General features: G+C 34.9%; 1 protein-coding gene and 1 non-coding gene across 3 annotated transcripts in view; both read right to left on the reverse strand.

The window, feature by feature from the left end:
• Positions 1–15913, reverse strand: part of BMP2K (BMP2 inducible kinase) — a 145648-nt gene that overhangs the window by 49839 nt on the left and 79896 nt on the right. For both annotated transcript variants that reach the window (XM_033214321.1, XM_033214320.1), the window contains exons 8-10: positions 8971–9074; positions 7220–7299; positions 2979–3142 (exon numbers count right to left, since the gene is read on the reverse strand). In XM_033214321.1, coding sequence (XP_033070212.1) covers positions 2979–3142; positions 7220–7299; positions 8971–9074 — 348 coding nt within the window. The remainder of the gene's footprint in view (positions 1–2978; positions 3143–7219; positions 7300–8970; positions 9075–15913) is intronic.
• On the reverse strand, positions 9671–9801 carry LOC117086518. The gene has a single exon (XR_004438416.1). It is a non-coding gene; the product is annotated as a small nucleolar RNA SNORA18 (small nucleolar RNA).

Genomic DNA, 15913 nt, shown 5'->3' on the forward strand with positions numbered 1-15913 from the left:
AAAAAAAATGGAACATTTTTCCAACTTAAGCTGAAAGCATGTAAGAAAGAGAAACATGGCCCCTGACATCAGGAGTAGGCCTGGCAATCACAGCTAAGTCTTGGTGCTCTCCTGTTGAATAATCTCATACAACATTAGACAAGGCCACTATGATTGTGATGGATCAAAACAAGACCACTCCAAAATTATGTCTGAACAGCGACAAAACCATGAACATTGTCCAAACCCCAAAAATGTCTCAATATCTTTAGCTACTGAGGCTTTAGCTTCCTTCCTTCTAGACAAAATTTATATTAAGAAACCTAAACATATAACACCGTTTCATTTTTATTTTTATTTTTTTTTGACACAGAGTCTCATTCTGTTGCCCAGGTTGGTGTGCAGCAGTGCAATCTTGGCTCACTGCAATCTCCACCTACTGGGTCCAAGGGATCCTCCGCACCTCAGCCTCTGGAGTAGCTGGGACTACAGGTGAGCACCACCACGCCATTGCTCAGGCTGGTCTTGAACTCCTGGCCTCAAGCAATCCGACCTGCCTTGGCCTCCCAAAGTGCTGGGACTACAAGCGTGAGCCACTACACCCCGCTTCATATGCCCTCTTCTTGACAGTATGCAATACAGAGCAAAGCCTACTTCCTTTCTTCCTTCTTTTTTTTTTTTTTGTTTTAGATAAGGTATTGCCCTGTCACCCAGGCTGCGAATGGTGCAATCACAGCTCACTCTACCTTTGAATCCCTGGGCTCAAGTGTTGATCCTACCTCAGCCTCCTGAGTTGCTGGGACAACAGGAATGAACCACCCTGCCTAGCTAATTCTTTATTTTTTGTAGAGATGGGGTCTCACTATGTTCCCCAAGCTGGTCTCAAACTCCTGGCCTCAAGTGATCCTCCCACCTCAGCCTCCCAAAGTGCTGGGATTACAGGCATGAGTCAGCATGTCTGGCCTCCCACTTCCTTATAGCCTCTCCAAAATTACCCAAAACAAGCCCAAATCCTTTAATATGTCTTTTCAAGCACCGTCTTCCTGAGACACCCCACAGATCTGAATAGTTTAGGAGTAATAAATATAACTTGTTCAACAACAAGTGTGTTTCTAGTGTTCTTTGACTGGAGGACACTAATGCATGATAAATAAGACTGATAGGACCTCCAACCCAAAAAGCTATAAAAAAGACAAACTAACATTGAATGTTTACTATGAGACAAAATTTTCATAGATATCACACCTTATTTACTCCTCATAACAGGAAAAGTAGTTGTTATTCCATTTTACATAAGAGAACAGTAGCGTTAAGAAATGATTAAATAGGAATTAAATACAAATGATTTCAAATTCACATTGTTTTCCCTTTTCCATGGAATACTCCTCCAATTATTGTACCTGATTACCAAAGAAGTACATAGCAATATGCCAGATAAAACAGGATGGGTGCAGTGGCTCACGCCTTTAATCCTAGCACTTTGGGAGGCCAAGATGGGAGGACTGCTTGAGCCCAGAAGTTCAAGACCAGCCTGGGAAACATAGGAAGCACAGGGAGACCTTCTAAATCTATGAAAAAAAAAAACTAAAAAATTAGCAGGCATGGTGGCCTACACCAATAGCCCTAGCTACTCAAGAGGCTGAGGTAGGAGGAACGCTTGAGCCTGGGAGGCACAAATGCAGTAGCATGATCATGGAGTGCCACTGCATTCCAGCCTGGGTGACAGAGTAAAACCCTGTCTCAAAAATAAAGAGTAAATAAATAAATAAACAGGTCAGGTGCGGTGGCTCACGCCTGTAATCCCAGCACTTTGGGAGGCCGAGGTGGGCGGATCACCTGAGGTCAGGAGTTCGAGACCAGCCTGGCCAACATGGTGAAACCCCATCTCTACTAAAAATACCAAAATTAGCTGGGCATGGTTAGCAGTTGCCTGTAATCCCAGCTGCTTGTGAGGCTGAGGCAGGAGAATTGCTTGAACCCAGGAGGCGGGAGGTTGCAGTGAGCTGAGATGGTGCCACTGCACTCCAGCCTGGGGGACAAGAGTGAGACTTCGTCTCAAAAAAAAAATAAAAAATAAAAATAAACATTACCTTTCCTGAACATATACTTTACTTGATAACAGTAGTTAACAGTTAACATTTATCAAAGGCATATCATGTATCAGGTATCACATTAAACTACCATTTAATCTTCCCAATAATCCTATTAAGACAGGTACTAGTACTTTTAGAAGCTATATTAAAAAATGGGAGAAATAGGACACAAATCAGGTCCGTGAGACTCAAAATGTAGGCTCTTAACCATTAGGGTATCCCATTAAAAACATTTTAACATTAAAACATGACAGATTGATCACGAAATGAAGTGCAAAACAGGATTTCTTTAAGGTGAGTCTTCAGGTTATACCCCCAGATTCTTGAGAAAGTAAGTTTACTCTAATGTTAGGGATATTTCTTTGGGGGAAAAAAATTTTTTTTAAAATACCACGCTGTACCATCATGCTTAAGAGATACTTTAGATGAGTAAATTTTTCTCAAAATCAGGTAAGTTTTTATGTTGTAATGTCCATAGCGATGGTTCAAGATAGTCCCTCACCAAGACTTTAGGTGCAATGCAAAGACATATAACTTTGTAAGACTAGTGTTTCAACTTTCTTTCTTTCTCATATAACATAGAGTTTTTCCATACCTTTGAACTTTATTTCCAACCTCAAACCCTACTACTTGATGACTCTAGGGATAAGAGTTTGTATTTATAGTATCAAAGCAAATTGTGAGTTTTTTGTACTATACTTTCATATTGCCAGTAACTTCCCTTTGCCTACAAAAATTGAATTGTTGAGAAACCAACCGAATTTAGTAGACATCAGTAGAAAGTTTCTGAAAGCATTATGTTATCTGCTTTACAATATTAAGGATCACCTGAGGTCAGGAAATCAAACCATAAAAGGTTTATTTACATTAACCTTTAAGAGGATGAGATTGGCAGGGTTCTATTACCTTTTGGTCTATGGTTACCAAATTCACCAGGAGCAAGGACTTTAACAGGTGTTGCTGAACTTTGAATGGTCAGCACACTGGGAGTGGCAGTAGTAGTAGAGTTGGCCTTTGGTCTTTGTCTTGGTGCAATTGAGGTTTCTGTTGGTCCAATGGTATCTGTTATTCTACAACAGAAGAATATATTTCATTCTAAATATTGGGATTATTTCTAATTTACTAGTTATTCTATAAAGCATCCAACTCAACAGATGCATTTTAACTATTACTGATAATCACATTAGTCCTCATCTTTCTCCTAAGGCTCATTTTCAAGTATCAAATGTTTAATAAAGATAGAAAAACAAATAAAACTAACAATTTTCCTTAAAACAGTACACAACCATTCATAGTCTGCTATCAAAACCAGCAGAAAAAGAACATAGTCCCAGAAATTGCTCTTAAGGAGATGAAATGATACTGAAAGGAAATAAAAACCTTTTCATAAGGTTTTAGACAAAACTGGGAGCCACTCTCTGAACTTGTCAGGGAAATAAAAATAAGAAACAAGAAGGAATAATCTCCCTTTGCTTGGACTCCAAGGCATAAAAAAAGAAAAGACTGTGGCCTAGGGCATGTTAAACAAAATAAGCCAAAACTTTTAATAGGTGCCACCTGCTCACATTCAACTTACTGACTCTTTAACTTTGCTTTACTCAGAACACAGAATGGAAAGCATATCAAGTTTATCCCACTAGGACTTAGTTTAGGCCCCAGATGTGGGTAGTTAAGCAGTAAACACAGTTTTGAAATCAAGAGACCATAAATATAATGTGAGAAGACATCGACATTTGCTTTTTTTAAAAAAAAGAAAAAGAAAAAAGGTAAAATCTTTATATATTTATCAACTTGCTTGCTTTCTATAAATTAAGTACAAAAATTCAAATACTTGTTAATAGGACCATATGTTCACCTTCCAACAGGATTCACAATAAAATATCATTATTAAATCCCCTCACACATTTTCAAGTGAATACTTAAAGTTTTTACATACATATGATTTATGAAGCACACATCTGCTGCATTTGCATCTATCAACAAGTACACAGATCCAGTTATTTCCCAGTATCTGTATGTACCACAAGAGGGAACCCTACTAACAACTATCTTTCCAAGAGGAACAAAAAAAAAACATGACACAGAATCAAAAGATTTTAGAATTACATGTATGCTGTTTTCTGAAAATAATACTAATGCTCTAGATGGGATAGGGATGGTAAAAGACATGAAAATTGAACTAATAGGCCAAATATATATATATATATATATAATATACACACACAGATATATATACACACTGTATATCTGTATATATACATATAATCGGTATATATATATAAAAAAATCAATTATATCTTGTTTTAATGATAATCAAGTATTTACTGCCATTGAATTATTGATGCACCATTACAACCAATGCTATACTCCCTAAGCTCAAGTAATTTGGGGGAAATACTATACACAATCTCTGTTTAACTATCCATTCTGTATTAAGTGGCTAGTACAGGCCAGACCTGACATTGCCTTGTTGCTGATGTAAACCCTCTTTAGAGATTCACAACACACATAGGCACAGCAAAAGCCCTAAGAAGCGTATTAAAAGTCTGTATAGTTTGTTCACTCTGATGTCTCCTGTTTTACCAAAGCGCTAATATGTATTGTACATTTACTGATATCCAGCAAAACACTGCACAACACCCCGTCCTCAAAGAATTTACAGTATACCTAGGAAGACAGGGCACATGTTAGTGGAAATGTAATAAATGTAAGATAGTAAAAATCATCAGTGCCAAGCTAGTGCTGTCAAGAGTTTATGGAGATGTAATTGTACTTTTAACCTAATCTGGCTACCGAAGGCTTCAGGTAGAAACTGGAGTTTAAAATTTTCTTAATAAGTTTGATTTCATTAGGTAGTGACGGAGAAACCAGGTATTCTATGTGAAGGAATGGGAAGAAAATGCCTGGGCAGATTGGCATAGGGAGATATAAAATTGACTGAAGTTAAAAAACAGTAATCATTGCATCAATACTGCCACATAGTCTCATTTTCACTATTACAACAGTCACAGAGTTGTTTTTCTGCTTCCCTTCTTTCTCCTCGCCATCACCTGAACAAAATCATTGTAATTTTCCTAAAACTCAGACTCACACTCTCCTGCTTAAAATCCTTCAATGTTTCCATCTGCCAGGCCAGTGATTCTCAGTGTCTCCATCTTTAAGACACGTCAGATAAACTTCACATCTTAAACCATACCAAGAGCAGATGCAAAGTTCAGGGAGATGAGAGCGACCTTTTAAGAAGGCAAAGAGTACCACAGATTGAAGGCAGCTGAAAAACCCACAGGTGCTTTTTGAAAACATGTAATGAAACTGCTAGTAAATAATTTCTCCTCCCAAAATATGCTCTTTACATGAAAAAAACTAAATTTTTTAATATTAAGCTTTGTATACATTTAGATTTTTTCAAGTTTTCACTAATATTCATAGACTAAATTTATATTAACCAATAAGTACCAATCAACCTTATTTTTTAATATACATAATGTTCAGATTTAACATACTATAAATAAGCACCGTGAATTTTAATAGTACTATTTCATTGTCTTGTAACTCCACAGCTATGACTTGCGTTAGGGTGAAAAGAAAATCAAATCATCATTCTTGTTCAGCTGACTTATGCTTTTTTAAAAAAGTCTGCACCTACTTTCTCAAAGATTTACTAATTATTTTAAAAAACAGAAGTCACAATAAAATTCAACTGACAAATCCTACAATAATTCCTAATTACCACTCAACTATAACAGTGGATGCTACTTAAAGCTACGTCATAGATAAGATCGATTGTTGGTCAAGCTGGATTCCTGCAGGTTAGATATAACTTTACACCTTCATCTCTTCTCAAAAGAATATTTTGAAATTCAAGTGAAGGAAGATATTTTTAGAGTAATACCATTTTTGAAAATAAGCCATTCACAAATGAAATTTTAACATTTATAAGTAACAGATCATTTACAACACATGTCACAACCAAGTCTCAAAGAGTAGAACTGACTAGAAGGTTGAAAATTAACTGACCTATAGGCCAAAGTCCAAATTTCTCAGCATGATATATAAACAAAGTTGTTCATGACGGGCATTTATCTACCTCCTGTATATGCCCCCCTTTGTCCTAGTCTTGTAGTTTCACAAGGGTCACTCTTGCCTAAACTGCCTGCCAGCTATAATTTCACTCCCCGCCCTTCCAGGTGATTGACTATTCACCATTCAAGGAGGAGTGCAGCAACTCCCACCCGCAGGGAAAGCATTCTTTATGTGCTCCTGTTTCTCTGTTCCCAGTCTTTCCCTTCCTCGACACTCTCAAAGTAGCCTAACATCTATCAGGTTGTAATTGTTTACTTGTCAATTAGAATGTGAACTCCTTGGAAATAAAAACTGTTTTCCTTTGTGTTTCAATTGTCTATATCGTGCATATAAAAAGCATATGAACAAATATATTTTTGTATTGGGTAAACAAACTTTGCATAAATAGCATACAATACAAAATTGCTGTGACCAAGAAATCTCCCCAAATATTATACCTGTCTGATAATCTAAGATACAATCCTGCTTATTAACTTTTAAATTCAAAAAAGTGTGAGGGGGATAAAAATCAGTCATTAACAGATTCAGTCTTAACCTACATAATATAGTCCAAACTTATTATTAATAATATAATAAATACTCTGAAAAATAAGATTGAAAACATATTTACCAGCCTTAAAAACTATTATAGTTATAACTACTCATTACAAATTCTACAAAGTACATACATATTCTATATATTCTAGTTGCCTGTAAGAGCTATTTTTTTCTTTCCTTAAATTTAAAAAATAAACATACTATCTATAAACTGAAAACATAGTATTTCCTAAATTAGAGTTGCTATGTGATGAAAATGACAATCCCTGTCCAAAAAAAAGACCCACTCTAACATCATCAATCACTTGTCATTGAGTGAACAGTTCCAGTGAGATGATGCCAAACCCTTTATCTAATATTTTTAAAAGCTTATTTTGTATTTGCTATCTCAATTATACCACATACAATAAGCAACACAACATCTTTTGTGGATGAAGATGATATTTAATCAATTATACCTGCTAGGATTAAAAACAAAACCTATCTTTTTTTTAATGCCTTTTCAATTTTAACATAGTTTTGCCTACCTGGCTTTTATTTGGCTTTTCCTAGCAGCTGCTTCACTAGCAGTCATCGGTTCAGGAAGAGCTGAAGGAATAGAAGAATTCTTGGAAGGAAAAAAATAAAACTTCTCATTTTAGTTTTTTAATTGCAGAAAGTTTTTGTAAGCTTTGGATATATTATTGAACTTTAAAAGTACTATGAGACGCTATTACTATCACATCAGATACCTATAAACTGTTCACATATATTCACCAGATCTAATCTGCAAATATCACTACATGTTACACAAATGTCAATTTCATATTCACGTGTCATAGAAACCTTGGAAAATAAGCAGAAGAACACCATTGTGTCCATTTATAAGTGGGTAAATCTTGAGTAAAATAGAAAGATTATATTACACTTGTAAATCAATGACTATTTTGCATTTTGGAAAAAGCAACAAACACCAAGGATAAGAATCAAGTGTTGTTTCTACATACTACAGATAATTTTCAAGACACTGAATGTAAGGTCTGGAAAATGAGGACGGAAGGCCTTGTTCATTTGTTTATACTCAATGTTTAGTTCATTGTAGGTACTCAATAAATACTTGCTGAGTAAATGTCGAATGAGTCTACTTATCTACTTTTAGAACTGCAAAGCTTTCAGCTTCAACAGAGAAAATAATACATCAATACGGCAAGGGCTTCAAAAAAAAGAAAGGCACCACATTCCTTCTTTTTTTCTTAGTGGGGTAGATTAAGTTACACATAAAGGAAACCCTACAGAAACAGGTCAGGCCAGATGATCTTTACAAAGTCAAGAATGGCTTATAATCAGTGATGATTCTAGAGACCTTTATTAACACTGACAGAGACTTGCCATACACAATTCACCTAGTGTAGTTAAATGCACTGTACAGACAGTGAATAAAATTCAAAGCTTTTAAATAATACTAACTATTACCAACTGAGCACCTTCCATGGACTAGGCACTGGGTTTTACATGTAATCCTTATAATTACTATCCTTGTTTTACAGAAAAAGAAATGGACATAAAGTAACTTACCAAAAGATTCAAAGTCAGTCTCTGATAAGGACAAAACTGAATCTGGGTCTCTGTTTACACTGCCTGTGCTTTTTTAAAAAAAAATTTTTTTTAAGTTTTAGGGGATATAAGTGCAGTTTTGTTACAAGGATATACTGCATAATGGTGAACTCTGGGCTTTTGTATAACCATCACCCAAATAGTGTACATTGTACCCATAAGGTAACTTCTCATCCTTCATCCCCTTCCCACCTTTCTAAGCTTCCAATGTCTATTACTTCACTGTCAATATCTATGCGTACACATTGTTTAGTTCCCACTTAACAATGCCTGTGCTCTTTATACCAAAGTTTCCCAAACTTAGTTAACACAGTGCTCAGTATCTCAGTAATTGTTTACTTCTAAGAGAAAAAAAAAAAAAATCTAATAGTCCTGTTTATTAAATGGTTAGGCCCAAATAATAAAATTAGTTTGTGCTAGGTCACAAAGATGTCCCTGTGTTTTCCTCAATAATGCAAAATATGCTGAGTCTGCTGCAGTTCCCCAAGGTATCTCAGTGCATAGTCTGGGTGCAGAAGCTTTGTACCACAAATATAATCAAACACACAATCAGATCACTTGTCATGAAACAAGTAACTCTGTGGTTTAACAGCAGCAACAAACAAAAAAGTAACTCTGAAAGTAAATATATTTACATATGATAAAATGAATTTTAAATTCATATCCTACTTGAAAACCTACTTACATTGATGTTGGAGATTGGACAATCCTTTTTGGCAAATTTAAATGCAAAATATGATACTTGAAATATATCAGGTCTATGTTCCGGATCTGGTTCAAGCATGAACCCTGCAAGAATAGATCAAAATGTTAAGAAGTTTTATGAAACACACATTATACTACGTAGCGGCACACATTATAAGGATAAAAAATACATATTTTCTGTTCCATTCTAAGATCAGTGATGATTCTAGCAAACTTTTTTTTTTAAAGTCAATAAATTTTTATTCAAGGAATTCCATGTTGTGATTTCTTCCCACTGTCCATCAAGGTCACTTTAGATCCTCTAAAGAGCTGGAGTCATCTTCAAGTTTGCCCTTTTTAATGAAATTGATCCAGTTGCCATGTCAGCCCACAATTACTTTGGCTTCGTCATCTCCTTTTAATATGGGTATACTGAGGAAGACTTCAAAATTCACCAAGAATCTTTGGGATTTAATTTATTCAACCAATTTACTTTAGGGTTCTTCATACTGTAGGTGGTGGGGATCTGCCTGCTTCTCAATTTGACACCCTCTCAACATGAATGAGTTCAAATCACATTCATTCCTAAGCGATCACTCAAGAATAGTACAGATGTGTGGAAGATGCCAATACCTAAGGTAAAAAAGTAGACTATCTGGTTTTTCATAACGTTTAGTAACTGTCTTTTTCAAACTTTTAGTAACTGTCCTGTAGTTCCTTCTCACAGATCTAACAATAGTCCTGTGATAAAGTAAAACCACAGAGTTACTCTATGAGGCGTTTCCAATGACATGCAGGCTACAGGAAAAACCCCATTGGGACAGACCTCAACCGATTCTAGCAAACTCTATTCATACCTATAGAAAATGCAGAAATTGCTATTTTATAAATAAAGCGTTATCCCAAGCTAAGGGTAGATCAGTCACAGAACAGGTCTGCACTACAAGTATGAATTACAAACATGATTATTCTATTGAAAAAGTGACACAAAAGAAAAAGTGAGTTTAGTGAACACTGGGGAATTATTCAAGAAAGTTCCAAGGCGATAGTAAAAAGGTACTTCAAGATAATTCTATTCAAAATAATTCTATGCAAAATAATTAATACCTGTATTAATTTTTAAGTGATCCTGAACCATTGAGAAAAGTCTCAATTGTGTACATTATAATCTAACAAAGTAGTAAAGGATTGGCACTTTCGTTTTCCAAAAACATGCTCTCTTCCCATATTGATGCTAACAACATTTACCATAGTTCTGTATCTTAACATATTATCCATATCATGCTCAGAAATATGGGCAGAGTTTTACAGTTTTTATGAACAGATTTCAAAACAATCTTACAGCATTGCCTGAAATGCCTGATCTTTTTTCTACCAAAATGACCACTACCATTTGGTAGTACTCTATTACTTGGATAATTTTTAATTCTAAATTTCACAAGGTTGACATTTATACTCAATTCCATAAGTAAAAGATTTTGTTAAGACATCTCAAAGTGTACCTCTGCTTCATTAATTAACAAAGTTGTTATAATGTTTAAATCCTTTTTAAACTACTTAAAATGTAAAATTTAAAGAATTGGATGATATTCTTAAGTTTACTAATAAAATAATGTATAGAGAGATCTAAGTATGTAAATGGGTTACATAAAATTATAAATCAAAATGAATTAAATCTTCCCTTCAAATTTAAGTAACATTTTGAATACAGAATGTGTGATACATCTCCAATGACATGATAAACTTATTTTGGCTAAAAACACAGTTATGTGGAAAGTTATAATTTATTTGAGAGATTCTGAGCTCAGTGTAAAATATACAAAAACTCTGCAGGTAACTTGATTTTAGATATTCATAATGCTAACATATATCACTTATAAAATTGATTTTTTAATAATTTTTACCACCACTGCTAGATTGAAATAACTAAAAACATTTTAATTCTAATATTTGCTAGTTTATATTCAAACTCAATCCAGAAAAGATCTGAGGAATCCACAAAGTTTATTTTATCTTGATACTAACAGATATTAAATGTTTTTAACATAACAGCAGTACACAAAATGGGGATAAATTTGAACATACTGTTAACAATAAATACTTATTCACATAATTTTTAAAACCAAACAAATCACATGAAACCTACCTAATTCACAAACGTATAGTCCTATTTTTCTATTCTAACAAATTTACTTGGCTTTTAAAATCTAATTTCAGCAATAGCTAATTATACATATTTAGTCCTATAAAGAACTTGAAGTGGCACACAAAACTAACACTTTTTTAAATATATAAGAAAATTAAAACTGACGGAAAAATCATAGCTTGGGGGTTGGACAGGATAATGAGGTCAGTTATAAACTACATATGATTTGGTCATACATGCAGGCCCAAAATGTGCTCTCCATTTTTTAGCTGTCAATATAAACAGGGCAACATGATCCATTACATGAATCACAGTGTATCTAATACAAAAACAAATCAGGTGCTAAGGAAAAACACTATTCGTGATACTGAAAGCTAGAGAGCAAATTCTCCGTTGAGTCTTTCTAAAGATAGCTCACACAAAGTGAACAACATCCTTAGGAACAGCAGTGAGTGACACAGGGTCATGTTTTAAACACTCTTATCAGTATGGACTAGTGGCCTAAATGCCATGCAGTAAAAGAAAGGGGTATGGTACAAGAATGTATTTCTTTTGTGGCCTGGCTTAATCCATGAAAAACTTTTTAAGTATCCAGAGAGGAATTAAATGATAGTTCAGGCATTCCTGTTTTTTCTTTGTTTTGTTTTCTTTCATAGCAGTTGAGAAGCACCGAGGGAGAAATAAATAAATTTGAGATTTTGTGTCCTAACCTATATGTGTATAAGTATTTCTGTCACTCAAGTTAAGCACACCATATCCTCTAATGATTAGGTAGCTAGGTTGCAGGTAGAATTGATATTATCTTATAAGCAAACACAAGGACCTCGAATTCCCTGGGTCATATTTTCATGTGGGAATATATCTGCTGGAGCCAGTTTAGTCTGCCTAACTGTACTGATCCCATTTATGTGACATAAAATCAACTCAAAAGGTCAGAACTACTATTTATTTTAATAAAGAAGAACAGAAAATATGGTAAATATAAGCAATATTTCACGAAATGTGATTCAGTTTACGGGTGTATATTCTGTGTGTGGTGTGTATACCAGGTCATAACTAAAATGTATTTTTTATTAATATATTGAATCACAGTCACAAAAAGTTTGAAGCCACTGTGCTAGTGTAGTGCCACGATCTCTATTACTATAACTCATTCTCCCCCATGGGAAAGACAGTGATCTGTCATACTGCTAGACTAGAAAAAAGAATGAAGCACCTCCATCCGTCAATCTCTGATGATCTTTCTTTCAGAACAGGTTATTTTAGGAACATACATGTTCTCTGCTGAGCCATATTTTGTAAGTAACCTGCCTCTGTGAAAGAAGTCTAAGGTTTTTCAGCATTGCCTATGACTGGATGTTTGTAAATTTGAAGGTTGGGAACACAGGAACAGGATCCTTTGGCTTTAGATCTAAATTTTATTCTGTAATTTGCTTTATCAGTACTAAAAAGTTGGCAGTTTTACCTGATGAGCTCCAGTGGACCATCTCTGACTTGGTTCTAAATTCAAAGTATGAAAAGACGAATAATCATACCTAAAACCCACAGGTAGAACTCTTGGCTACATTTTTATCTCTGAATATTTCTAAATTGAGTATTATCAGTAAGTTAAAAAAAGGAAAAAATCATGAAAGCATCTTTAAGCACTTAAGTTAGATAATATAATTTACTGAACTCTTCAAGAGAATGGGTTGCAAAATGTACTACTGGATTACTGAAGGATGTAGTCTAGAGTGCAGAGGTATCACATTTAATACAGCTAAACACTGATTCAAGAAGGACAATTTCACTCAGGCATGGTGACTTCCGCCTGTAATCCCAACTACTTAGGAGGCTGAGGTGAGAGGCTGGCTTGAGCTTGGGAGTTCAAGGCTGCAGTGAGCTATGATCTCACCATTGCAAACCAGCACAGGCGACAGAAAGATCCTGTCTCTTTTAAAAAAAAAAAAGGAAGAAAAAGAAAGAAATTGACCCTTCAATTTTTATAGTTTTTCGAAAGCCATTTTCTCCTGCAAATAATTAAACCTCGAATTTAGTGTTTTATTAATTGCTACTTCATGACAATAAAACTAGATCATCTATTAACAAAATATGCTTTTGGGGAAAATAAATGGATTAAGGAATGTATGTGTTCAGTTCACCTAAAAGTAGTATTTCATGATTAGGTTTAAAAACAAACAAAAAAGGCAGAGAAGCTAGAATACACCCTTGTTAACTCAACTTAAAATGATCACGTGAATCATCACAAGACCATTACCTCTGAATCTGATTCTATTATAAATATAAAATCAACTTTTAAAAACCTAGCCATAAGAAATAATATTCCTCTGCTCACTCAATTGTGTAAATCTTTCTATTGACACAAATACTACTAACACAACCTAAGAACACAAAATAGAGCTTCAGCACTGAAGGTAGTGTATGACTAAACTACAACAATATTTCCTATTGATGTACACACTGGTCTGAGGCAATTGAATTAATTATGCCTATACTAATATTGCACAGAAAAGCACAAAATCCCCGCACATTCCAACAAAAATAGAAGCTAAAGGAGCTGCTGTTGTAGCAAAATTCATATTATGGTTTAGTCAAGGACCCAAGCCAAAAATTAAAGTAGTTACCATTCAAGTTACACAAAACAAAGGATCCATGCCTGGGCCTAGATAAAGTTAAGCCACCATCTCTAATCTAACAGCTCAACAAATTTAAAAAGAAAATACTTTGGATAGAAGTCTCAAAACAATTTTTCTGCTTAAAATTTGTTTGGTTTTCCCTCCATAAAGACACATTTTTCTCTCCCACAAACTTCAAGTTATTACCCTTAATTTCCCTGAAATGAGAAACATCCACTCTAATTTTCCAACCATAAATATTTCATGCATCAACATTATTTCTATCTGTTAACCTACAGACATTGTTATAGAAACTTACATGTTACTATACGTGTCCTACATACCTTATTATACGGGTGCTGAAATGAAACTAAATTTAACAGCTGATAATATGTTCAATCATAACTAAAACATTAAGTGGCACTAAATAATGCCAGGATAATACATTTGGAATAGTCCTGGTAACTACCCCAAAAAGTTACTGATCAGAGCCCTCTCTCTACAGCTATTCAAGTAGTAACCCAGAGCCGATGACTGAAAAGCTCCAAGGAAACCCTATCTTAATCTTTCATTTCAAAGGTACTTTGAAGTAGCTGAGATTCTTTTTTTCAAAAATAATATAGGAGAAGAGAGTGGGTGAGGTTATAGAGGAAACAAGATTGGCCATGAATTGATAACCACTGAGGCTGGGTGAAGTATTTTCATGAGGTACATGAAAATTTATTGCACTGCTCTGTCTTTGTAGAGATTATTAAATTTCCATAATAAATTTGAATTTAGTAAAAACAAGCAAGCAAATTCCTGGTTTCCCACAATATGGGTATTGAAATAAATTTAAACCTAATCGAACCAGTCACAGTGGTTCACACCTGTAGTACCAGTTACTCAAGAGGATCAGCTGAGCCCAGAAGGTTGAGACCAGTCTGGGCAACATAGCTAGATCCTGTCTCTAAATAAATAAATAGCCAGGCATGGTGGCTCATGCCTATAATCCCAGCATTTTGGGAGGCTGAGGCAGGCAGATCACCGAGGTCAGGAGTTCAAGACCAGCCTGACCAACATGGTGAAACACTATCTCTACTAAAAATATAAAAATTAGCCGGGCATGGTGGCATAGGCCCGTAGTCCCAGCTACTCAGGGAGCTGTGGCAGGAGAATCACTTGAACCTGGGAGGTGGAGGTTATAGTGAGCCAAGATCACACCATTGCTCTCCAGCCCGGATGACAGAGTGAGACATGGTCTCAAAAAATAAATAAATAATAATAAAAATAATAATAAATTTAGCCCCAATACATGAGCTCTTAAGAGCAAAGATAAAGAAACCATAAAGCAGTAAGTGAGAAGACCCAAAAGTTTAAAAAAAAAAAAAAAAAAAAAAAAAAGCTTTTACCTGGTGTTCATCATTACCTTACTGCACAAAATAAGGAGATAAGAAAAATAATCTTAGTAGTTATATTTACAGTATATTCTAGAATAGATGATAATTTATGGTAAGCCTTTGGTAGATCCACCATTAACCCATAAAACCAAATTCTACTTCAAAGCATCCGAAGACATTTCTGCAGGGAAAGTATGTTCTAGTATCTGACAGCATGTCCTGCCCCTATCCAGAAAATCAGAAATTAAGTTAGATAAAGAATCATAATATTGATATCAAGAGTAGTTGTAGTGCTAGTTGTTACAGTAATAATGACTGCAGTATTAAAGACTATCTCTTACTAAAAAGCACTTTTCGTCTTTCATTTAATTCTCACAATAACCCTAAGAGGTGGGTACTTTTAAAATGACCCTTTTAGAAATGGGAAGACTGAGATAAATGGAGGTGCTCAATGTTCCATATCAAACAGACAGAGCAGATGCAATCCAACACTGGCTCTAGAAGTCTTGCTCTTAATCTCTACAATGTACTTCTTTAATCACCTTACAACACAGGAGCCAAAAGAAAACTGAGGCAGCCAACTTTCGGTACATTATTCATAACTATTCAGTAATCCTGTTAGTTATGCTCCTCATTCTCCTTTAAATGGTTCTCTAAGTTCAACTCTTGGATCTGGAAATGCAAAGTGCTTCTTTCCTCATACCACATGTTGGCCCCATTATTTGTCTACTGGGAGAGTTAACAAAAGCTAAGAAAAGTTCTAAACAATTGACTCCATTACTTTTAAGAAGAAAAGTCTCCAGG

The sequence above is a fragment of the Trachypithecus francoisi genome, unplaced genomic scaffold (genome assembly GCF_009764315.1).
Source record: "Trachypithecus francoisi isolate TF-2019V2 unplaced genomic scaffold, Tfra_2.0 Lachesis_group1, whole genome shotgun sequence".
Taxonomy (NCBI): Eukaryota; Metazoa; Chordata; class Mammalia; order Primates; family Cercopithecidae; genus Trachypithecus; species Trachypithecus francoisi.